Source organism: Sylvia atricapilla, chromosome Z (assembly GCF_009819655.1).
Source record: "Sylvia atricapilla isolate bSylAtr1 chromosome Z, bSylAtr1.pri, whole genome shotgun sequence".
NCBI lineage: Eukaryota > Metazoa > Chordata > Aves > Passeriformes > Sylviidae > Sylvia > Sylvia atricapilla.
The window spans coordinates 43,391,845-43,416,206 of NC_089174.1; the positions used below are offsets into that span (position 1 = coordinate 43,391,845).

The 24,362-nt window shown below is 39.2% G+C and overlaps 2 protein-coding genes across 10 annotated transcripts in view; one reads left to right on the top strand and one right to left on the bottom strand.

Moving 5' to 3' along the window:
* IDUA (alpha-L-iduronidase) overlaps positions 1-24,362 on the top strand; it is a 44,364-nt gene that overhangs the window by 3,090 nt on the left and 16,912 nt on the right. For both annotated transcript variants that reach the window (XM_066338920.1, XM_066338919.1), the window contains exon 2: positions 398-538. In XM_066338920.1, the coding sequence (XP_066195017.1) occupies positions 398-538 (141 nt within the window). The remainder of the gene's footprint in view (positions 1-397; positions 539-24,362) is intronic.
* Positions 2,797-24,362, bottom strand: part of SLC26A1 (solute carrier family 26 member 1) — a 36,379-nt gene continuing 14,813 nt past the window's right edge. For 3 of the 8 annotated variants that reach the window (XM_066338912.1, XM_066338913.1, XM_066338910.1), the window contains 4 exons: positions 21,571-21,674; positions 18,747-18,829; positions 8,990-9,643; positions 2,797-7,658 (listed from right to left, as the gene is read on the bottom strand). In XM_066338912.1, coding sequence (XP_066195009.1) covers positions 6,138-7,658; positions 8,990-9,643; positions 18,747-18,755 — 2,184 coding nt within the window. In that variant the 5' untranslated portion in view covers positions 18,756-18,829; positions 21,571-21,674 and the 3' untranslated portion in view covers positions 2,797-6,137. Of the gene's footprint in view, positions 7,659-8,989; positions 9,644-12,074; positions 12,376-15,526; positions 15,607-18,746; positions 18,830-21,570; positions 21,675-24,362 lie in introns of those variants that run through there. The other 5 variants (XM_066338914.1, XM_066338915.1, XM_066338911.1 and 2 more) reach the window with 5 other exon arrangements.

The following is a 24,362-nucleotide window of genomic DNA, read 5'->3' on the forward strand; positions in this document are numbered from 1 at the left end:
ATGTCAGCAAGCCTGACTTGCACTCTGAGGCCTAAAAGACGGTGAGCTCTTTATGATTAGTTACACAGAGACAGGGCAGCTGTCACTGTGGTTTCCTCTGGCCACTGTTGCCTGAGATCACTGTCTGTGCAGCAGTGACTGTTGGCAAGGTTTTCCTTTGAGTGTGGCGCTGAGATGCACCCAGGTTGTATTCTACATTACCAAACAACATGGATAGCTGGTTGGCCCCAAATAACCTGCAACTCTATTTTGCTTTTGTCTCATGTTAGGCAGTGCTCCTCATACCATGCAGGGAGATGCAGGTGGTGTAGGAATGTAGCATAGAAATCTTTGCATGCCCAGTGGAGCTGTTATTTAATATTTCAGTGTATTTCTTTTCTGTCAATTTTTCCTGAAGCCCTCCTTTACCTCACAGCCGTGCTGACCTGTTTGACCTGAGCAAAGACCAAGAGCTGAACCTTGCCTACATTTCTTCTGTTCCACATGGCGGCATTGAACAAGTTCGGATTCACTGGTTACTGGAATTAGTTGCTCTTAGGTAAGCAAACACCTCAAGTCAAAGTCTAGGAAAATGTGACACATTAAAGGGTCCAATGGGTGCTCACTTCGATGTTTATCTTAGCCAAATTGCAAGCTGAGCATATCTTTGCATCTGTGGAAGTCAGCTAAGTTCCACCAGATGAGAATTAGTCTGGAATTTTAAGAGATGAAGAAAGACACAGTTTAATGAGAAGCTGAGGGACCAGAAAAATGGCTTACTTTTTAATGTAGGAGATCTGATACAGCAAAGAAGTCCAACAGTGTCTAACTTACTGCAAGGTCCGAATGTAAGCTGCCAGTAATCCTTCTGCCTATATTAGGAGTTACTTTTTGCCTCCTGAAGCCACATGTGCACTGCATTAATTGACAGGTAGTGAGAATTAAAATAGGGTGGATTCAAGTAATACCAGTTAATACCCTGTTCCAAAAGGTTTTGTATACAAAACAGCTCTTTTAGTTTCAGGGAAATACATGTCAGACTTTAGGAGAACACTTGGAATTCATTGCCTTTCAAGTCCCTTTTAATTCAGCTTGAACACACTCATATCAATATGCCCAGTGGGAACAGCCAAATAGCCAGATAGCTAGAGCAGGAGCAATTGGTCTGTGAAGAGAGACAAACTATAAAAACCCCATGAAAAATTGTAATAGCTCTGAAAAGTTCTGCCTGGCTCAGACTCTTGCTGAGTTGAGCATATTTATGATCCATATCATTGTTGCATCTACTGTCCCAGACACAGAAGAGTGGGAATTTACCGCTGCAGGAAAGCAACAGGGAAGGAGAGCTCAGACTCTAAAAGTGGAGTGTGAGCAGAGGAGGAGGGGGTTTCAGAGTGTGCATTAGGAACAGAATTTTTCATCCTCGACATTAAAGTGTGCTTCTGTATGTCAGGTTTTTAGGAAGATGGTCATAAGTCCTGCACACAGGTAAGTATTGCGTCAGTACCCCAGGGTGGCCTCTGTTTGTTAGTCCATCCATGAGTATAGCAGGTAACAGCTCCTCGTTCTCATCTCTTCTCATCTGTGTGTGTCTTCCTCTCTTACTGGACTGTGGAATATGTACTCTTGGAGTGAACCAGTGTCAAGGACAACTTTCACTGCTCCCCACTTCCAAGTCCCTGGCTTAGAGATTTCTCCTGAGAGATGGATTTGGTCTTTGAGGTTTCTGTAACCAATTCACTTAGGAAAAGCAATGAGTACCTTTAGAAAGAAAGTAGCCATATCTATCTACACTTGGAGCCCAGAATCCCTTTTGGCAGCCTGTCTTAGCTGTGCCATTGTGTTGAATTGGGCTTTCCGCATGACCGAGGGAGAGGAATGCATTTGTCATGGATTCTGCTCAGTCTTTGTGGGGACTGAGCCACTGAGTCTTTAAAAAAAGTTGGGATACAATCCTTGATACAGTCAAAATTCTAGGACCCTGGAAACAGCAATCAATCAAGAAGGCCCTGAAAAAGCTCTAGTGTCTCAAAGGTAGGATTCTAACCTACTAGCCTCAATCGTTAGCTCATCTTTGACATGTAGAGATTAGAAACTTGTACTGTTTAGAACCATGCTAAAATGTCTCATTTTGCAAAAAATTGTGCTTTTGACAAGAACAAGAAGACTTTTAAGTTGTGTGAGGACAACCAGTGGACTAAATGTCAGCAGTTTTGGAAGGAGGAGGAGCATGGAGCCTGCAGGCAAACATTGGACAGACAGACAAAACAGACAAACTGTAAAAACCAGTAGGAGCAGGAATGCAAGTCTGAGCAGAGAAGTTCAGTGCTGATGCTTAGTTTTGTGCATGTGTGAATCCCTTCCTGAACCAGTGATTTCCAGAAGGATGTAAAAAGGCTTTGAGTACAACCATCTGAGTGCAGAACTGAATTATGTCATGGGGTTGATGAGTAGAGAACACTCCTTGGAGTGTGGAGATGGGCACTTGACTGAAGAAGAGCACTTAGAAAAAACAGAGGACCTCTGTGGAAGTCTAACAGATAGAGGCCTTGCTTTTTTCACAGTTGCTGCCATCTGTAAAAAAGGTGCCATAAATGTTTCTGCCAAGAAATAGATGTGCTCAAATAAAAGACTGCTGTCTTGCCTTTCTCCCTTCTGTAGTGGTCTTTCTTATTATGTTTTCTAATCCCCCAATACCGAGTGCATCCCTTTATTTTAACTTTTTCTAGTACAGCAAGCCCCCCTCTTCATCTTTGTCTTTATTCAGAGTTAGCCTATTATTTCCCCACCTGTGAAAGGATACCACAAGGCAAACGGTTTTCCAAGAACTCCTAGTTTTATTTTCCAACCAATAGCACACATTTGTCTCTTGGTCTTGTGACACAGGAATATTCATGATTGTGGGGAAACCCAGGGTGTCTTTCATGGGCTGGACAATTCCCAGGCTGTTGGTTACCAGTGCCAGTAAGTAGAGCTCTTTTGACACTTAGACCGCACATTCTGGCCATGCTTCACTCGTCAACAAGACGGGACATGTTGAGCTGAAGACTCCGGCTCTTTGCCCAGTTCCAAGGGACACACACAGTCCACAAGTTTAGAATCCTTTCTCATTCCTATGTAGCAGTACTAAAATCTCTTGGATACATGGTACATGGTAAATCACAAGGCAGCACAGTGAACATAAATATAGTCAACCTACATGAAGCGTATAACATTTCCTAAAAGGCGTATCATGGTTTTTGTTTCAGTATTAGTATTAACCTAGTTGGAATTACAAGCCTATCCCCAGCTCCTCTCCAAGACACTATAGATAATTTCTGGTAGATTAGGAGAGAAGAGAATCAGCAGTTTTTGTTAATTTTCTATCTTCATGTCTTTAATCTTAGTTTAACTCAGTATAGCAAATATAGATGTACCAGAAAAAGGCTTGCTTTTACATAGTCCATAGAAATATTTCACAGTCTGCCAGCATCCCTACATCATAGCACTGAAGCTGTTTCCATGCTGTGTATGACAGTGTCCAACGCAGTTGTGTGCTGCCTCTGCTAGTAAAACCGAAACAGGAAATTGTTCTTACAGTTTCATCTGGCCAATAGTTTCTTTGTTCATAGTATAAATTCTAAAGTTTACCTTGTCTCTTATGTGTAGTCAAGTTTCTTTTCTTAAGTATCCTTTGGTACCACACTTAAAATAAACATGGTGAAAAAGAGACTTTCCACTTTTACTTTCTTATTTTTTCCAATATTCTTCAGAGAGTCTTGCAATGATACACCTTCCATTGGAATTTCTTTCTTTTTTTTTGTCTTTTAAAATGAGATTAATACCGAGTTAAGGATATCTTCGCTTTTTTTTCTTTATGTTCTATCTTGGTAGCTGGATCCCTAAAGCTACAAAAAGTGTAGATTGGTAGGGTGTTTTATTTGACTTCCAATGACAGGCTGCTTTAGCACAGTGGCCTAAGAGTGTCTATATTGATACTCTGTCTGGCAGTAACTCTTATAAACCCATTTGCCTTGTTAGGCTTTGGAAGAGGTATTCCCTGATCGAAGAATGGTTACAAACAAAAGCAGGTACAAAGCAAGGCCCTTCCTTTTAGAACAGAAAGAAGCTAATCATACCAAGTCAGCAATTTAAATAATAATGTGGATTGTTTTATGACAGGAAAATGCTGCTAGTGGTCAATCCTTTAATCTCATGTCAGATGTTTCTGTCAGATTTTGCTGCTTTAGCAGTACTGACAGTGTGCAGCTGATCGGCTTCTTGTGTAATCACTGCTTGAAAATGTCAGCACTGGATAACCTAATATTGTGCTAGTCGTGGACCCCGTGAAGATATTTTTTTGTCTTGTGGAAGTGCACTGCTTTTCCTCTAAGAAAATACTTGTTTCTGAGAGCGAGACAGGCACTGGGGCACCTGGAGAACCTCTATTTGACTGTTCTTTCATTCAGTGACCTAAAATGTTGAAATGAGCAAGTAATAAAATGTGTTGACTTTTTTTTCTTTTTTTTTTTTTTTTTTTTTTTTTTTTTTTTTTTTTTTTTTTTTTTAAATTTGGAACAGCAAAGAAATGGCTTCTACATATATGGAACCTGTTTCTAGAGTCTGTTAGTTGTGAGAGGCACAGCTGTGATAGGACTTCCTTCCATGCTTGGTGATGTGTGAGCCTGACATGGAAAAGGAGAGAGAGAGAGAGAGAGAAAGCACAGCTGTCTTACCTTCTGTGCAGGTAATTATAGACTTGAGTATGAAACAGAATATTCTGCCCATGCCATGGGACAGAACACTGAATACTGTGTCTCTTCTTTTTTGTGAAGAGAGAACGTGCATATACAACAATACAGCTGATAACATAAAGCATAATGAACAGCAGTTAATACAAATTATTTTAGAAAGTAACCAGCCCCAGAAAACATGGTCTAGTAGGCCTCAAATCAAAGACTAATATGATAAGAAAAAAGCCAAATGCCAAACAGAACCCCCACAATATCTGCAGTATGTACAAACAAAAAATTTTTCAACATAGAGGGATACACAAGTTACAAAGCATTGCTCCGTTTACTTGACCCATGTATGTTACTTGTAATACTTATTAGCATTGAATCAGAGAAGACCAGCCAGGCACTTCTGACTGATCCATCAATCCCCTTCAAAAGAACTCACAGATTTACCTTCCCACCCTACCCTTATTTTCTCCTGTTTTTCTTTGAACGCAGGTGGCCATTTGTAGGAAGATAATGATGTGCTGCATCACAGTTCTGAGGTTTTATGTTTGATGGTCCTTATGTATCCCTGAATTAGAGTTGCATCTGCCCACCAGAGGCAACTTATTTTACAGGATGGTACAACTAGCTGGGTAGCTGCCAGTTAAAGCCATTCATTTTTCTAAATCTTGTTTATCCTTTTACTAGTTACAAAACTGTGCATTGAAGTCATATTTCTTCTAGCATGATTAGGGGTGTCACCACCTTCAGTAACTAATTACAACAGATTTAATCCAATAGAGTGGATGACTCCTGTGACTCCAAAGCCAGCAATTTTTGGAAATGGTGATTTTGATCAGACCCTGTGATGGATCATAATTTCTTGTCCTGTGGCAGGTTATGCTATTAAGCTTATGTGATCAAGGAGGAGAGATATTCTACATTCTACAATATTTTATACATTTTATTTTTATGCAAACAGTGGGGACTTGTTTAGGCGTACACCTAGAATGACTGTGAGGGGCAAGGCCTCGCAAGCCATAGTTTAAACCGTTACATGTTCAGAATGCCACATTGATTGCATTTTCATGGAAGTGGCTTAGCCTGCTTAACACAAACCAGCCATTAAATCACTTGGAGAGCAACACTGGGCATGCCTTCCACCACACAGTCAGTCCCCTGACATCCATGCTGGGTCACAAATGATCATGGTATGATATACAAGTCAATCCCAAACTGCCTTTGCCTGCACTTTAAAGGGAAGGTGGTAGTCTAACCTTTCCATCCTTGTGCTGGACTGCCTTCCCAGTGGCTGCTCTGTGTGGCATATTGCATAAAGTGGAACTCTTTGGGGAGGAATGGCTTTACACAGCCAACACTGTGTCTGATAATTTACTTGTTGCAAACTATCCCTCTCCATCTGTCACTATGTAGTGAATCACCAAGGAAGACACAGGGTTAAACTGAGCAGTCTGCTGGAAGCTTTTGGTCTTTTGCAAACAGCACAGCATTATGTATACTGTAGAATAGCATTTCCTGCATGCATCCAAAATCCTTTCCAAAGTAACCCCCTCTTTTCAGAGAGTCTATCACTGAGGGATTGCAGCAAGCCAGGAGAACAGAAATGTTTAAATTCTTGTAGTCTTTCAGGATTTCCTTTAAAGTATTCACTCCAGTTGTGTCCAAAAATGAGATGGAAGAGCAATCTACAACAAGGGCTTGGAAATCAATTTGCTTAGGAACTAGTTGCAAAGTGGTTTCTCCGATGCCCAGTCCATTAGCAGTTCTGTGATTTCCCTTTTTCAGATGCTGCTTTTCCTTCTTCTCATATTTCTTCCTCCTAGCAGCTTCTAGGTTAGGATCTAAATTGGTCAATCTGTACAGAGACTTTAGGAAGTAGTTTCTATTTGCATAGTAAAGTGGGGCCTCAAACCGAAATATTTTGACCTTTGGAACAGTAGAGAGATTTTCATATTCTAAGTCATCCTCATAAAAGCTTGTGTCTTGGATCTGACCCAGCAGGGCTGTCCGTGGCCGCTGGGTTCGAACAATGATGCATAGCATGGAGAACACAATGCCAACCAACAGCCCTATTTCTGTGCTGATCAAGGCAGACGCAGACATAGTAACTACCCAAACAAGTGTGTCCACCTTATTCACATAGTACCGTGCTGGCACATCTCGGAACTTCCTTAGGGCACCCCGAAGGCTGACAATGATAATACAAGCCAGGACACACTTCTGCAAGGAGTAGAAGAGAGGTGCCAGAAAGAGCAGCACCAACAAAACCACCATTGCACTAATTACTCCAGAGATTTGAGTCTGGCAGCCTGTAGATGTTTTGACAAGTGTTTTTGCCAGAGCTGCACTGGTTGCAAAAGAGTGGAAGAAAGAAGGAATGATGTTGCAGAACCCCACAGCAAACATTTCCTGATTGGCTCGGATGGTGTAAGCGTATTTCTTTGCAAACATTTCAGAAAGGGATACAGTGAAGACGAAGCTGACTATGGCAAGAGGCAAAGCATCTAGAGCAACTCGGAGCATTAAGTTGAACTCTGGTACCTTTGGAGGGATAAATCCTGTTGGAATAGCTCCAGAAACACTGGATGCATACACTTCATTTAACTTACCATAGTGTGACACCAGTGTTGCCACAACAATAACTACCAGCTCTGTGGGAAGAGGAAATTTCAGTTTATGCTTATACCGATCTCCGAGTTCCTTAGCAGTGACCAGCACCACGATACAAATGGCACTTGTGATGACATCACAAAGGTTAGCCTGAGAAATGTTCCGGAAAATGTTAATCCAAGTAATAACAAGCATCCCATGCCCTTGACTACGTGGGATTTTTATTCCAATCAGATACTTCACTTGAGCTGTTAAAATGGTTAAGGAAGCACCAGTTGCAAAGCCATCTAGTACGGACTCGGATAGGTAGATAGATACAAAACCCAGACGGAAGATCCCCATTAGAACCTGAGGAAACAGAAGAAGAAAAAAAAAACCAAACTGTGAGCTGTAACCATTGCTGCAAATAAATAGGTAGTGATGGGGGAGAACTACCTGGAGGCCAATAGCATTTGGCTATTTCAGCCGTGAAACAGGAATTATCCTTTTTTGTTTCCAGTCTGCTTTTAAAACATGATTCCTTTTACTTTTGTGGAATGCTATAAACCCAAGAGGTGAAAGTGGAGTTTTGAGACAGGATGGTCAAACATTTGTCTGAAGTGACTCCACTGAAGTGATTTGCCTGATTTTTATTCCCCATGCAAAAGAACAGTGAATGCAAAATACTTCTGTTATACCAAAGTCAATTTTTTTTTCTGTTTTAAAGTGAATGAAGGTAAAATCTATGGTCTTTTCTTTGTAAACAAAACTTGAATGACAACAAGATCCCTACTTTAGCTTTTGTAATAAACAGCTTTTAATTTTAGCCCTGTGGACAGAAGGGAGAATGGAGCCCAGATGTCCTCTGTGGCATGTGTAAGATCAGAAGTGGCACAACAGCTCACAAACTCCACAATTATGTTTTTAACTACTTGATTCTCCTTCCCCAGATGACTCTGGAAAATACAACTCCACAAGGGCACTTTTTGTTCTTATATGTGACCTGAAATTTCTTAGTACATCAGGAAGATGGCTAGCTCTTTCTGCTGTCATACATATATATATATATATATATATATGCACACAGAGTTAATAGAGAAATATGTTCATGATCCTTCCTTCTTGATATCCTTGTGATGGCAGCAAATGTCAAGTTGAAAAGTGTCAAGGAGTACAGCACAGCCATTGTCTGAAAAGAGGGCTAGTCAGTCTATTTCTCCTCTTGTCCTTTCTTTGAATTACCTTTTGGACAGCAATTTGACAGAACATAGCACCCCCTAGCAAAACACTGAGCTGCACATTCTGAACCTGTAGAAGTAGTTGAGTAAGTGTATACCTCTATTAAAATATCTAGGGAAAGAGAGGTATTTCTTCGTTGTTAAGTGCACAGCTACCTGGGAATTTCCTGTGTCTGTACTGGGCCTCATGAAAGCAACACGGCCAAAAAGCGGAAGAGTATCAAAACAATGATCTTTCAGAAGACTCTTGTTTTACTGGTGTTTGCTAGTAACTGAGAAAACTGCCTGGGTCATGCTGTCTCTGTGTTGCCTGCAGTTAGGCTTCCTGGAGAAAACCGTCCAAGGTACATTTAAATGAGCTGATAATGTATCTTAATGAAAGATAGTCAAGCCAAAGCTTAGGTCATGCAAAAAATCTTTAGGAACTTCATACCTTGCCTCTGGATGTCAGCAACCACTTACCTGATACACTCCAGCCATGAATGTCAAGGCTGTAGCAATGCCAATAGCGTAGCACTCTTTCCCACACTCGGCATTTATCCCCACAACGGTAAGGTTGAAGGCAGTTGTGTTGGACAGATTGTCATTCTGCAGAGAGCCATCACCTGAGGCTGGTGGGGCATCATCATTCAAGTCAAACCCAGCCAAGAGAAGTTCTCGGTCCACAACTTGTCCCACCATTAAGCTTATCAAGCTGAAAATGCCAACTGAGACGTGACGGGATGTGCCCATTAAGAAGTAGATAATGTTGGCAAAGAATGATGTGTAAAGGCTATAAATGGGCTTCAGGCCTGCCAGAAGTGAGTATGCAATTGCTTGAGGCACCAAAATGATCCCAATCACTAACCCAGACATAACATCCCCCCAAATGTACTCTTTGCATCGGTACTTGGGAAGCCATCGTAAAACGGGAAAGAAGTCCATAAGAAAGTTCTTCAGCTTCTGTGGTGTGCAGGAGCAGCTCTTTTTTCTCAGCTTAGCTAGCATGACTTCTTTCCTGTTAACTTTGACATGAGTCTTTCTTTCCATGAAAAAGCAGGATGAAGTGTTATTTTCCATTCTGGTAGTCTCAAGTGGTCTTTCCATTTTCCCAGTGTTTACTTCATTTGTGTGTTCCTGCAAAGAGAAGAAAACCTCTGTTGTGTTGCAATTCATGAACGTTTTTTTAGCACAGACATTTAACACTAACAGTTTGTCACCTGATTCTGCTTTTAAGGAAGCATCATCGCAACAAAAACACTCTCACAGGGATCCAGTGATGCATAAGGCTAAGAAATAAATCTGCCCTTTATTGTACACATTAAGGAGTACTTTTAGTTGAATCCAGTTTGTTCTAATATAGAAAAATGCAGTTAAAGTAGTCAATTTTTTGTGTGACAAAGATTTCCATCCTCTGTTCTAAATGTTCTGTGATAAATGACTTTTAGACCAGAGGCAGCACTTGATGGTGTGCTAGTGAGGTAGGTTGTAGTGTTTCTGTATCGTGAGTACATCTTGTAATCATTGATTAGTAACTGTTGTGGGATATAAAGATTTGTCACTGCAGTTGTTGTCAATGCAGAGGAGAAAGGTAGGACCTGTAAAGCAGAGTTTTCTGGAGAGCAACACTTTAGTTTTGTACTGACTAAAAGATGTGTACACAAACCATTGATGGACTCTTTGTAGTTGCTACATAACATGGGCTTGTTGAATTGTTGCTTGTTTTGATGTGCAGCTTCTGGTAATAAATACCTACTCACAAATACCACCACACTGGCAACATACAGACCAACCACCATGACCTTACCACCTTGGAATAGAGCTACACGTTGTTATTTTCAGGTTAAACTTCATTCTCCCAGTAACAAGATATAAGAAATAATTACGTGCATGGCAGAACAAACACAGCCGTGTATCCTATGCTTCTCCTTTTTATTTTCTAATATGTGATGGCTGGGATTATTTGTATTCCTCTGATGGGGGTGCTTTTGATGTCTCTTGCCTCAATGGACACAACTGTTTTCACCAAACTGGACCTCCACATTTTTACTCATTGTCAAATTAAATTGAAATTATCTTAGTGCATTTGTAAGTAATTTTGGGGTAGGTGGGAACATGACTAAGAGGCAAAACATGCACATGCCCTAACTTACATAGCTAAAAAAATAAAATAGGAACCCACAGGGGGAAAACATCAAACAGACTATGCCAAGTGGCAAGTCTTTTCTGGTTAGCAGTGGAGAGAAAGAGGAGACTTCATGTGAGGATGCCCATATATGAGTAGTGGGAGATTAGGAGTGACTCATACTGATCTAGATGAAGGTGCTAATACAACAGTATGCAAAACTTTTAGGAAAACAGACCTTGTGTAGGCTCAGCCTCTCCCAGTGTCATTAACAGGCAGGATCTCTGCATCAGAGCTGTTTGGTGCTGGGAATGATATTGCAGTAGTGTCAAAGCTTGTCCTCACTTAGAAGGAAAAGCTGTTTCTTTCCTCTTTCAGTGTTTAGAGACAGACTATGTACGCATCAGTTTCATAAAACATGAAGTAAACTTACTGGCACAATATTCTGTTGGTAAATTTTAATGGTTTTAACAGTTAATGCGCAGTTTAGGTGCTACTGACAGAATTCTCTGTATATTTCATGGGGTCTTTTTGCTGTTAAGAAGAACATTTTGATTTGAAAATGTTTGATAACAGCCTGTAAAGTGTAGAATTCCAAATTTAGAAAAAAGCGCTAATGAGTCCAACTGGAAACATAATTGAAAAGCAAAAGAACAAATTATCAATAGTCTGTCAGCATTTGACCTGGAGCAGTCCAAATAGAGAGTAGCTTATGAGAAAGTCTTCTGTCTATCCTGCTTAGAAACAGTTGTCAAGATTTTAATAACTATGTTTTGCCACCAGATTGAAAATAATAATAAGATATATATCTGTAACTAGTGCAGAACTTTAAAGCAAGTTCCCAGGTATTATGATACAGCATACAGATAAGTGATACAGCATGATTTCTAAGGCTATGCAAAGTTAAACCACAATTCAAAGCAGGATGTTCAGGTGTTAGAGGTTAACTCAGTAAAAGGTAGAGTAGAGATTCTTGTTAGAAATGTGTGGACTGATTATCCAAATTGAAAAGGACCTGGATAGAAGTCTGAATATATTTTTAAAAATAATTAGAGTTTTATCTGTCCCAATTACATAAACCCATTTTTAGCTCCCATTGTATGCATTTCTTTGTGTTTGTAAGTAAGGTTTATTTCCATCATAAGGGAATGCTAATTACAATGTAATTTAATGTACTAATTTGTAAAGATCCATGTCTATTTTTTATCAGTGCTAGGTTTACTTGAGACCCTAATAACGCTAGCCAAGATCTGCTTGGACAGGAAAATAGGTTGGATCTAGTCTTTGTTAGAAGGCAAAGGTGACAGAAAAGATAAGTGAAGTTGCAACACCAGGTGAAGTACTTAAAAGCATATGAATAAAGTTTAGGAAATGCAGAATGCTAGCAAGTGTAATAAAGACACTCATTTTTAAAAGGCAAAATCCCAATACTTCCTGTCTTACCTAAATTAGTTTGGAGAATGAGAGACTCATGCATGAGGACAGCAAGTCCTTATTCAAATGCCACTCACTTCTTACAGCCAAGTGAATTCAGCCAGCCAGGAAATAAGTATTGTGCCCTTGCTCTGCATACGTAAAAGCTAGTGGGCAGTTCAATATCCAATGAGTGCTTTTTATAGGCTACATAAAAAAGATTGCATCAGCTTCTGTACACTAGGCTCATATATTTAATTGCATAGTTGGTGTCTACTTCTCTCTAATCTTACCTGTAAGAAATTCAGTATTTACCCCCCCCCCCAAAAAAAAAAAATTACTGTTTGGATGCATGTATTGTTTGTGCAGCTCCCTGAGAGATAATAGTGATTTTTAATACATAAGATAATTGGAACATAATTTCTTTGGAAATCAATTAAGAGATCTTGTGTACTGCCTTACTGGATAATCAGAATAATGGTTTTTTGTAAAAAACAACCAAGCCTTCTCCCCACCCCCCAAAAAAGGTAGTAAAGTATGTATCTTTTGCGTTCAAGCTGACAAGAAGTAATTTTCTTAATTTTTTTTCCCTGAAAATAAAGGTTTCCTTTCTGTAAGTAACTGTTTAGTTTGCTCTAGATGCTTTCAGATTCCATGTCAAATTAATGCAGTAAGCAGTCAGCTCTCAACCTAGATTGGTGTCCAGAAACTGCTAATGTTTCAAGTTTACTTGTTGCTTTTAGAATGCAGTAAAGCCAAACCCACACCAAATAAGGGAAGTGCATTGTTATCAGCAGCCTATTTTTCAGCTGTGTAACCCAATGATTGTCTGGCTGTGATGCCTGTAACTCGTTGCTTCATCTGAAGGAAATGGAATTCCACCACATGTGTGCTATTCCCTGTACACTTACGCAGCCTAGCACAGCTTGGTGTTTCCAATGTTCTTGCCATCTCCAAAAAACAGAATGCAGGAGAGGAGATCTGGCTGCTGTTGTGTACATGAGAAGACCCCAGCCTTCTGATTTTGGCACTGACACCATCCTTCTAAAGTGGTAATGCTTGAGTAGAATGCAGGAGCCATAGGGTGGTCTGTAAATGGATTCCTTTACTGGTTCACCAAATGACCCATTTTCAGCTTAGGCCATGCTAACAGGCCTGTCTTCCTGTGCTGAGATATTTTAAATGCTTTATTTAGAACAGAAGTCTGACAGTGTCACAACTCTGTAGTATAGCTGCTCACTTGCTGAAATAGTGATTTCAAGTGTAAGTCAGGATAGAGCCATTTAAAGACTTTGAGCCAAGTGTTGTTTGCTGTTTTCTCCATGTTTGAACTCTGAAAAATCCACTAAAAACTAAGGTGTTTGTGGTGGATTTTGTGTTTATTTGTTGCATAACTCACTGAAAAACATGAGATATATCAGTCTAGTTAAACATTTGATTGGAAACACAGATGTTGAGTTAAATTCTTCATGTTGCTCATCTTTCATATGAGAAAGCTTTTCTGTCTTACAGAAATGTTAGTGGCTGTGATTATGCTACTGTTCTGATTCTAAGCAACAACACAATTTTGGTAGAACTCCTTGGTTAGCCTCACAGTGCCCAGACTCAATGTACAGGGATGTGTTACTCTTCCAAACTGGATTTTTTTTCAGAGGAAAGTACCTAGAAACTATGCCCCAGTGCACTTGGACCCTTTATGGTGGCACAAAAATGTAAGCCAGCAGTTGTGCTTTGGACATAAATGAACAGATGCGGGGAGTACGTTTAGTTTGTGAGAACTGACTAGTCTGAAATAACTTCTCCTCAGCTGCGTATAATATAAGGCAATACTGCTTTAGCACCTACTCCTTTGATTTATTAATCTGCTTTTGTTTTGCAGAGTTGCTTAGGTATGTCAACGTAACCTAAAAGTTTTAGAAGTCATCAGGTGCTAAAACAGAGCAAGTGAGGTGAATGTTTCTCTCTGTCTTGCATTAGCTATTGTATTTTCATCTTTAGAACTAAGACATACTTGGAAGCAAACTTAAGCAAGGTCCCAGCAACCAAAACCATTTATTTATGCACTGACCTAGCAAGCTGTCAGACTACAGGCACAGAATATGGCAATGCCTTTTAGGAAAATCATGTGAAACTTAATAGACTTGGTTAGTTTTTTCACTGTATTGGGGTAAAATATTGTTGCTTCAAAGCATTTTTGTGTTGAGTTTCATTGTTAAACTAATTCAAATGTGAAAGAGGAAATAGCATTCCAGCTTAGTGGTCTCTACAAGTCAGAAAAGCCAGATCACGTCCTCGACAAGTTAAACTGCCATACTAAGGAGAGATTATTCTGAATGTCTTTTAGATTTGTGTTTTTCTGAATCTCCAATTCACAATTTTTATTTTCAGCTGTAAATTGGTTTAGGATTTCCCAGGCAAGTTAGGCTCTTTGTTAAATGCCTGCATTGACCAGCAGCTATGGTTTAAGTCTTGTTTTCTGAAGGATTCTCAGTTCCATATCCCAGTGAGTAAGGTGACAGGTAACTATGCCAGAGCTGATGAGCAGGCTACAGTGGAACTCATTCAGTCAGTCAGCACCTGTTCTTAAGGCTGGCCCATCAAGATCATCCTTGGGAATGATCATATATGCAAATATATTATTATGTAGGTTCACTCATTCTGCAAAGACAGGTTTTATTCAAGGATTCCAGAACATGCTGATCGAACTATTGACATGCCCTGAAAGGCAAGACAACATTACTCTTCTGGAGGATTCTAGGATGTGACCACTAAAAACGCATTTCTGGTGGATTCAAAAAACATTCCTGAAAATCAGATTTCTTGCTTTTGGGAAAGTAGCTGTTTCCAAGTGACAGTCTGTTATTAAAAGAAAAAAAAAAAAAAAAAAAGAGAGAGAGAAAAAAAAAAAAGAAGTCTTTCAAGATAGCTTTTCAAGACCCTGGTCATCATTCACAAAGTTAAATACTAGGCTCTGTTTTCTGCCCTATGGTTTTGCTGGACATTGTTTAGCCATACTGAGCTGTCACAGAGACAACCAAATTGATAGTCTGTTCTCATGGTTTTTCCTGTTGTTTTCTGTGATATGCTGTGTTTACTACATGCAGTAAGGAGAATATTTTGGGAACAGCCTTTTTTACTTAAGCACTAAGAAAATGCCTCAGTTTCAGTATCAGTGTAGTACTTTGAGAAACAGATAAGCCTAGATATGCCGTTTTCTTAAACAGAAATAAAAATTAACTGAATAGTTGAACTCTTGGACGGGGGTTGCAGGAAAGATAATTGCTCTACCATCTACAGCTGTATATTTTACAAACTTGTGCACAATGTCTACCTTATAAGTGATATTTGTTAGCAACAACATAATGATAAACCAAAAAACAACAGCATGAGCAAAGTAAGTGAAAAGAGTCAGTTTTGCACCTTTGAAAACAGGCAAACAACAACCTGAATTCAAATGCACAGGAAGGAGACAAATCTCTTACCTGGATAGCTTTTTTACAGGAATGTACCAGCTCTGGTTTTGCATGTTAGAATGAATGGAAGTCTTCAGCCAGACATTGCTCTATTTGCATAAAGGATAATTATTAGCTAAATATTCTTCAGGGTAAGAAATGGGTAGTTAGGGAATCTTGAGCTTGCTGTTTGGTACTGTGTTGTCGCTTGTATCATCTTGTAAAGCTGGATATATATGTAGCACTAGCTGAGGATTTGAGTTTAAATAATGCATAAGATTATTAATTAACTAGCACTGATCCAAAAATTGTGCTGAGTTCAGGCTAGCACATCTCTGACCTTTGAAGGTACTTCTCATCGAAGATTTCATCTGGTTTATGCATCCTCATGTAGCATTAACTTTTGATTTTACATGTTCAAGGTGTATGAATAGAACTTCTTGCCTGAGATTTGTGTCCTTTACAGGCTGGAATAAGTCCTGTTCTGCTCAGTGCAGAGGATGGGAGAGCTGGAGGTCAGAGTTCTGTTTCTACACGTCAGCACATACAGATCACAACATTTTTTGCTTCTGTGTAAACCAAAGACTGTATAATGTAGGCAGGTCAGCAGGATAAAGATAGGCTTCTGTTGAAAGTCTACTTCATTCTTGTGAGGCATATAAATGACCAAGTTTCCTCTTAGTTATTTAGATCTTTGTATCAGTACAGACTTATCCAAGTGACAAATAAACATCCATCTCCTCCCCTTGACAAAGGTGATAGGTAATGTTTAATGGTTACTAATCAGTGCAGATTAACAGGTTAGGCACAAGGCCACGACTCATAGGAATTGTATTCAGCTGGCTTATAATCCAAGGGATAAGGAGATGTGTCTATTTCTCAGCCAAGGATGAACAGGCATGCAGTAAGAATCTGAGATGGGAGTTGCAAGGCCACAAAAATACTGTGTTGCTGCCACACAAGCATGACTAGAGAGGGCCAGGTTACAGCATTGTCTTTTGTCCCTGTGCAAAAAGTTGTTTGCTGGTCTTTAGAAGTAAGAGGGAGACATAAAAATTGTGTAAATGAAAAGTCAGAACTTAGGTGAGGGAGGAGTAGAAAGGGAGGCATCTCAGATCCCAGTTCTGTGATTCTTTAAACTACTGGTCATAGATTGTTTAAACTACTGGCTACTACCAGGAACTTAGACTTCGTGGTAGTAGTTCTGATGTTCTAAACCCCAAATCTAAAGAAGGTGATTTCAGTCTTACTAAAATCCTGTTTCTTGCTTCTTTGTTATGGAAGGCCTTGTCAATCACTCCTATGCCTTTCCCCTTTATTAAAGTACCTCCTAGAAAAAAGGGGGCACAGTAGTACAGCTTATCTGCATGATGAATTTTGCACACTGATCACAAAGGTAGTGTGTTTCTTTGGACTTGTGCTCTACAGAATAGAGGATTTCACCACTTCTGTTAATTTAATTTTAGTCTTGCAGTATTTCTTCATTAAAAATAAAATGACTTCAACTCAAGTCTCTCAAATTCATCCTTTCATCTGTTTTAATATCTAGTTCTTAGAATCAAGTGACCTCCTAAAATGGGCGTGCCATCTCCTTCAGTATCTAAGTAAGCTTGTTCTCCTTTTTATCATGTCCGGTATTTAGAAACTCTGTTACTTCCAGTATTTGCAATCTTGGAATTAGCAGAATAATTGGGGTTTGCCTAACTTAACAATTTTTTTGACAGGAAACCTCTCTGCATTTCTCACCAACAGCACTTTTCCCAATATCAGGCTCCTAAGAGAAAGGAGGATATTGTTGTATCATTATCACTTGACCCCTTTCATAAAAAGTTGGTTGTAACTTTGTTTTGCCTCAAGCTAGCCTAGAAAAAGCACCTTTTAAAATCTAAAAGAAAGAAACTTCAAATAATAATTTTGAACATTTTTTCAGTACAGCACAGTACCAGTGAGGCTAAATATCTCTGGACAGGACAGTTCCAGACAGGAAAAAAAATGATAAAATGCATCAAACTCCGTCTGTAGAAATTTTGAAAATTATAAAGTTTTGACAGAACTGTGTTTTACAATGAATAAGTTTAACTTAAAATACAAAAATACTGACAGCAGAAGGTTCATTAGTGGATTATGGAGATTAGAGTTCATACTCAGTTACATGAAGTCATTCATCCAGTCCTGCAGTAATTCTGAATGGGCTGGTCCTGGCATCCTGGTTGAATTCCACTGACACTAACAAAAAAGACTCTATAAGTCCGTTTTTTCCTTGTCAGCTCCTGAGTTGTGAAACAGTGGTAACTGGCCTAAATAGCCAAAAGAGGTACAATGAAACACCTATCTCTAAGAATAGGAACTATGGTAGAAAAGAATGATGGTCATTGACCAGTAATTTTGAGTTTACAGATGATTTTCCTTTATGTGACTTACTGGTTAATCTTTATGAACAGATGCGCCATTTCAATTGGCTTGAAAACTAGAAAAGGGTTAAAAGCAGAATTGAACTGAAGTGTTTATGAAGGTGATGTAAGGATATAAAATATATTTGACTTAGTTGACACATTTACTTGAGGATTTTCAGATGATTTCAGAAAAATTCATGTTATTGCTATCTATGTACAGTTTCTATCTGGTAACCTAACTATTAAAAAATTAATGCAGAATGAGTTACATATGGATGGTTAATCTTTGAATCACAGAATCATAGTTAAAAGTGCTTGTTTACTGGGCCACAGTCAATAATATCAAATCTTCAAAAGTACATAGTCCAAATATAATAGCCATGTTCTTCCTTCCGTGCAAGTGTTTTCAGTTCAGAAATTCAGTGAATTAAAGAAACTCTTTATGTCTGATGCCTGCATTGTTTAAAATGCCCTCAAGCCTCAATTACTCTGTAATTTACCTTCATATCACAGCGATCAGGTGATGTGCCTAAAAAGCACACATTTTGTTGCAATTTAATAGGAAAGTTTGGTACGTGGAAAGCAAGCATCCCCTGCCTTCCAATTCACTGCATCCCACATTCCTTCTCTATCTGTGACAAGTGCCAAGTGCAACTGAAGATGATGTATATATGCAGAGAGTCATGTTATTGATTTTTTTAAAATTAAAAAATCTGTAGTTTCTGTTGTAGGAGAAACTGAGATCTGCAAGATTCAGTGCAGATTTGTATATTCAAAATTGAGAAAGGATGTCTTCCAGCATGCAAGCCCATTTCTATTTCCCACTACAAACAGAGAACCAGCGGATTAGCACTTACCAAAGGCATAACGTAGCTTCAGTAGTTCCACAACAGCTTTTATATCAGCACCCAGTAGCACAGAACCCCAGGATCACAGCTTTCTATAAGAATAGATTAGAAATTGCATTGTGATAAGCATACGGGCCTTTCCAGTTGGGTATCACTCTCATAATGTTTACACTGATATAGTATCAATAAAAACTAGCCCTGGAAAAATCTTTGTCCTGTAGAGTGTAATCACAGGTAAAAGATAAACTTTAAATCATTACATTACAGAAGCTGGTAACCTCTGCTGGTAACCACATATTAATAGATGTGGTTATACTGTGTAGAGTTGAAATAGAATTGCCGTCTTGACATAGCATTTTACAGTCTTTTTGACATTTTCAGGGGTTTTATATGCTTACTTCAATTAGATGAAAAAATAGTCTTAAAGTGTTAAATGAGATTAGAGCAGGAAGTGTGTGGAACTATCCTTACACTTAGCTTAGATGTCAATGGCCACTAATTGAGGTTTGTGCTTTGAAAAAGGTTTTTTATTAAAATGAATCATGAAGGGGGCTGATAAGTCTTATATATAGGAAGGATTCCCATACGTCAGCTGACACTGAGTGTAAAATGTCTGAGCTTTCCTGCCTTTTAAAAAACCCTGCCTGTTGTTTCATCCCTAAACAGCCAGAACTGTGGAACCAAAGCCTGCTTATTGATGAAGATGAATGTTACTACTGATACTTGTATATCTTAGAGGAAAATTTAATATAGCAATGATAGTCTCTCTGGAATTCTAAAGCTTGGTCACCCATTCCTTGAAATTTTGTGTAATCTTAACTGGATATTGAAAATCCATTTCTGAGGGGAAAGAAAATAGATGATTTCTTACTGCATTGTGAAATAAATTTTCATGTTTCGTAAACACAGAATGTAATGCATCTTTATATTGAAAGGGGAGATACTTTTCATGTTAGTGGAAGTTTTTTAGGATGGGGAAGAATGAAGGAAAGACGGTAATACCTAAACATGAAGATCATGGAATGTAAGAGCTGTCACTACTATATTTAGTAATACACCATTAGTCTAAGTTGTAATGCCAAACCCAGGTTCAAAGTGGAATTATCAGCTCTCGGTTTGTAGAGGCTTGTAGGTTTGCATCTCATAGAAAACTATCTGTTAATGCAGCTGGCTAGTTCTACCTTCTTAATAGGTTTATTTTATTTTATATTTGAAAGTGAAGAGCAGAGACTTGCATGCCATTTAAAAAGCTGCTCTTTTCAGATTGGCTTATAGTGGTTGTTTCTCAGTTCTGAAGTAGCCACTTCAGAAACCACTCATGACAAAAAATTCTTCAGGATTAAGAACAAGATACGGAAACCATATTCATTGTGCCTTTTCATCATCAGGAGTTATTGAACACTAGTAAATTAGAAAATAAACTCAGCATTGTTTTGCAAACAAGTGATATATTCAAGTTAGACATAAAGTTGCCCATGGGGAATCAAGATTGATACAGAAAGGCACATCTGAAACTGATATGCAAATAGATCCAGCAACTGCTTTACTTCATCAGACACCATGTGCTATCTGTATTTTAGATATAAAAGAAGTACATCAGTTGAGAAATCTAGCTGCAGATCTTCACACCTTCAGTATTTACCTCCATGTTTTTCTTAGAATGTTAGTTTGTCCATTGCATACTCCTTAGTACACATCTGGACAAGTAAAAACAAGTTTTGAGAACACGAGATGGAAAAAGTTAAAATACCTGGTAAAAGTAGCACATTGTGCATTAATGAAAAATTTCAGCTCCAGTATGTGCATGAGCAACCAAAGTGCTTGCAAGAGCATGCTGAGTAAAGCATTGCCAAATTTGGTTCTTGTTGCATATTTGGCAGCAGGGAGGGCAATCATTCCCTCTCAATGTTACAATTTACACAACAGTAAATAAGCCATGGTCTGTGATATAGTTGTAGTAACATACTGTTGGACTGTATTTCCTCATATAGCTAGCATGGCAAAATAATAGATGGAGCATAAACAGCAAATAAAGATGTGACTATAAGGAATTGTGAAATGAAAACAGTAAGTCAAATATGTACCATGAGGCTTGTTTCAGAAGGTGCAGTATTGTGTGTACTTAAATTAGTATGCTGGATGCACACAGAGACCTGTTCTGTCACTGCGTGGGAAGAAAAGTTCAGTGACAGCTTTCCCAGGCAATGCCAAAAGGAGTTGTGTGCTTAAAGTAAGTTAGTTTTAGCATTTGGTCATGTTTTCTCTTCCTTGTGTGTCTTTAGTCTTCATTATTGATTTAGTCTCCCTGTCACCTCATTTCAAAACTTTTGCTTATTTGGAGTTCCATCTTCAAGGGCAGAAGAAGCCACAATGAACATTTTACTTGTAGCCAAGTGTTACATAGAAGGAGATCAGTTTCATACATGAAACTCAATCAGAAAGGTATCCTCTAGCAGTCAGCTCACATGCAGTCTAGTGACTGAACCTTTCAGTCACTTGCAAAGCCTTTAAATTTGTAGTGAAGAGTCAGCTGAAAAGCATTTTCTGCTGTTTCATATTATTTAATTGTTCCCTTTGCAATTGAATGTGAACATAGCAAACCTGAACAAGGGATCACAAGGTCTCAAAACACTGAATTATTCATGCCTAGGCGATCTGATTGGCCATGTTCACTTTTCTAGAGAGGTCAGATACTAAAATAGCATATGCCTCCTAAAATTGCTTCTACAGCCTGTTTCCTCTTTTGCATATGGAATTTGCTTTAAAGGGGAAGAGGGATGTGAGGGGGAGAAGAGACACAACAGTTCAACAATATTTTCCGAGGCTAACTCACCTCGGCACAGGAAGCTGTTGGTGCTTTGTCTGCCTCTCTCTTCCCCCCACACACAGCACGCTCACTGCTGAAAGAAGGACTGAGACTACGCTCACAAAAGCAGGCTGAGTAAGAAATGGAAAATCATAGACCGTGATTAGCATCAGCGTGAAAACATCCATTGTTTGCTTGCACTTCTGTGCCTGTGAATTTCAGCCAGATCACAGCAAGGATTTTGTGAGTTGCTTTGGAAGGTGAAGCTCAAATAGTGCTGATTTCAGAGAGCAAAGTTGCTTATTAAGATGCTGTATAATTCAGTCAATTCTATTTTTATGTTTTTAAAAAAATAAAAAGATTCAGCTGAATGCACAGCCTCTTGGCTGGCTTGTAGAAGAGGCAGAGATTTCCAGTAAATAACAGCTGATCTATTCGCCATTTTTGAAGCAGTTTATTCCTATGTCGCAGATTCACATCCATCCTTCTCTTTGCGCATGTACCATGCTGGTTGGATTAACTGTGACAAGCTGTGACATCAGCAAAGGCTGGATGCTGCCTGGCTCTGTGATTTTGTAATGCATCCTCCCATTACTGCTGGGCTGACTCATTCCCGCTGTAGGGTGAGTGAATTGTGCGAGGTGTGGACCAGCACCAGCTGAAGTGCTGAGCATTGTGCATCTGTGCAGAAGCTGTGCCTTAATTGTAAACCAAGTAGATTGTCTAGCCCTGCTTACACAAATGATAGAGCTAAGAAGCAAATACAGAAAAATATTGATGCTAATAAATAGACACACAACTGGTAAGATATACAAGTTATTTAGTGTGGGTGCAGTAGTCTTTGGCCTTTGAAAAAGCCTCTGAATTAGGTTTTTGGTCACCAAAGCATGTGAAAAGCACAGGCTGTGTTTTGCTTGGGGACCCCCAAAGAGGAACAATCAGTGTTCATCAGCCTGAAAAATACCAAGTTATCATGGTTATTTTGGAGTATGGGGATTCCATGGAAGTAAATTTTGATTCAATTTACCTGTAATGATCGTAGGAAGCGAGAGCAAGTGGAGAAAGAACATGGTGGAAGCAGCCCTAGCGTAAATGAGTACTATATTGTTCCACTCAATTCCGGAGGGGGAGGTGTTGCTTATTAATAACCCAGGAGTCTACCAATTTCTTAGTTATTTATTAATGATCTTGTACTTAAACCTGAAATACCAGACTACTAGGGTTTTTGGTTGACACTAAAGAGACCTGGAGAGAACTGTTGAGAATTCAGCCTCTGGAAAGGTGAATGCTAATGAGGGCTGTTCTGCCCTTTGTATATTCTGTATCATTTCAGTAGTGCTCACAGTCCCTTAGGATCTGCTTTTAAGGTCCAGAGGTTTTTTAAATATTCAGCAGAACAAGAAGCTTATGTAGATGGTGGGTTTGGAGCAAAGTCTTTGTTAAAACCTGACCTTTAAACTGACTTGATTTCATTCCTCATAGCAGCAAAAGTAATTAGAAAAACCAAGGAGGCAGGATCCTCCTGTGTTGTAAGAGGCACTTGGAGGGCAACAAGTTTTCCTTCTGAAAAAAATAAATTTGCTGGCATTTTCTGTCCAGAGCTTTTGACCCTCATCTTGTAGATGCTCTCATCTTAAGCTTATATGCTTCCCTGTCCGTTTAACAGCCTGTTCTGAGTAAAAGACAAGACAAATATGTGTGAATTGGCATTCCTTCTGGAGGACCTTGTAGCAGCATGAATTTGAAATGGCATAGATTACTGTTGTTTGTTCCCCCAACAGTTACTGTTGTGCGAACATTTGGAAGTTTATTGTTTGCTCTCAGCTTGACTTTGGACAGAGTAGGTGGACACTTGTGTGTGTTCTGGAGTTTTACAATCCCTAAAATGACATCATGGATTCTAGAAAGGTGGTAAGCAATTATTTGAGACACTGTATCTACAGATGCTCCTTATAGTAGTTACTTCAAGAACTGTTTTCACTTAATTTAGTCTTGACAAAGGGGAATTTAATTATCGTGCATATTTACACTCATCAAGAACAAGGGTGATGGTGTTACCATTGGTCTATGTTCTAGACCTGGGCACAGTGGACGAGAGTGTATGACTGCAGGAACCCCCTTACAAGGGTGGGCAGAGATAGTCTGGCTTATAGCTAAGGAGCTTTATCAAATGAATAGTGGTATGTAATACCATCATTATCTCAGCAGAGATACTAGATACTGCCATAGCAGGGTAGTCTCTTAGGCTGCACTGTTGCTTCTCTTAAGATTTTAACACAGAAAACCTTCAATGATGAAAGGGCTTTTTTAGGTGGCTCCTTCATGGAGTCCACCTTCCAAGTGTGAGGTTGGCCAATAGTCTGATGAAAAATTTAACAAGTGTGAGTTGCATCTCTCCTGTGCTAATGCCTTGTATCAGTTTTCTGTCCCTGATTCTTGGTTACATTTGCAACTAGGTGAGCAATCTTTCCACATAGAAGCTCCCAATGAGTATGTAAGCAGGCTATGCTGCTATGGGAGTGGTGTTAGCCAGCCACTATTGCCAGTCTGCCCAAAGAGAGGCTGTTCTGAGATACTGAAGAAAGCAAGCCAGATTATGTCACCTTTTGGTGTGTGTGCTAACTGTGTTTACCAGAAATACAAAAGGGAAACCACACTAGCTGAGTGAGAATGTCAGGATGAGGATGAGTACTATTCTAGTGGTATTTCTCAACCATCTCAATCCTAGGCCCTCTTCAACAGAGTATCTCTGTTGATGGTTACCCTACATGGTATATTTGAATTCCTAAATGAGCTGTGACCTACTGATAGGCTTCCAC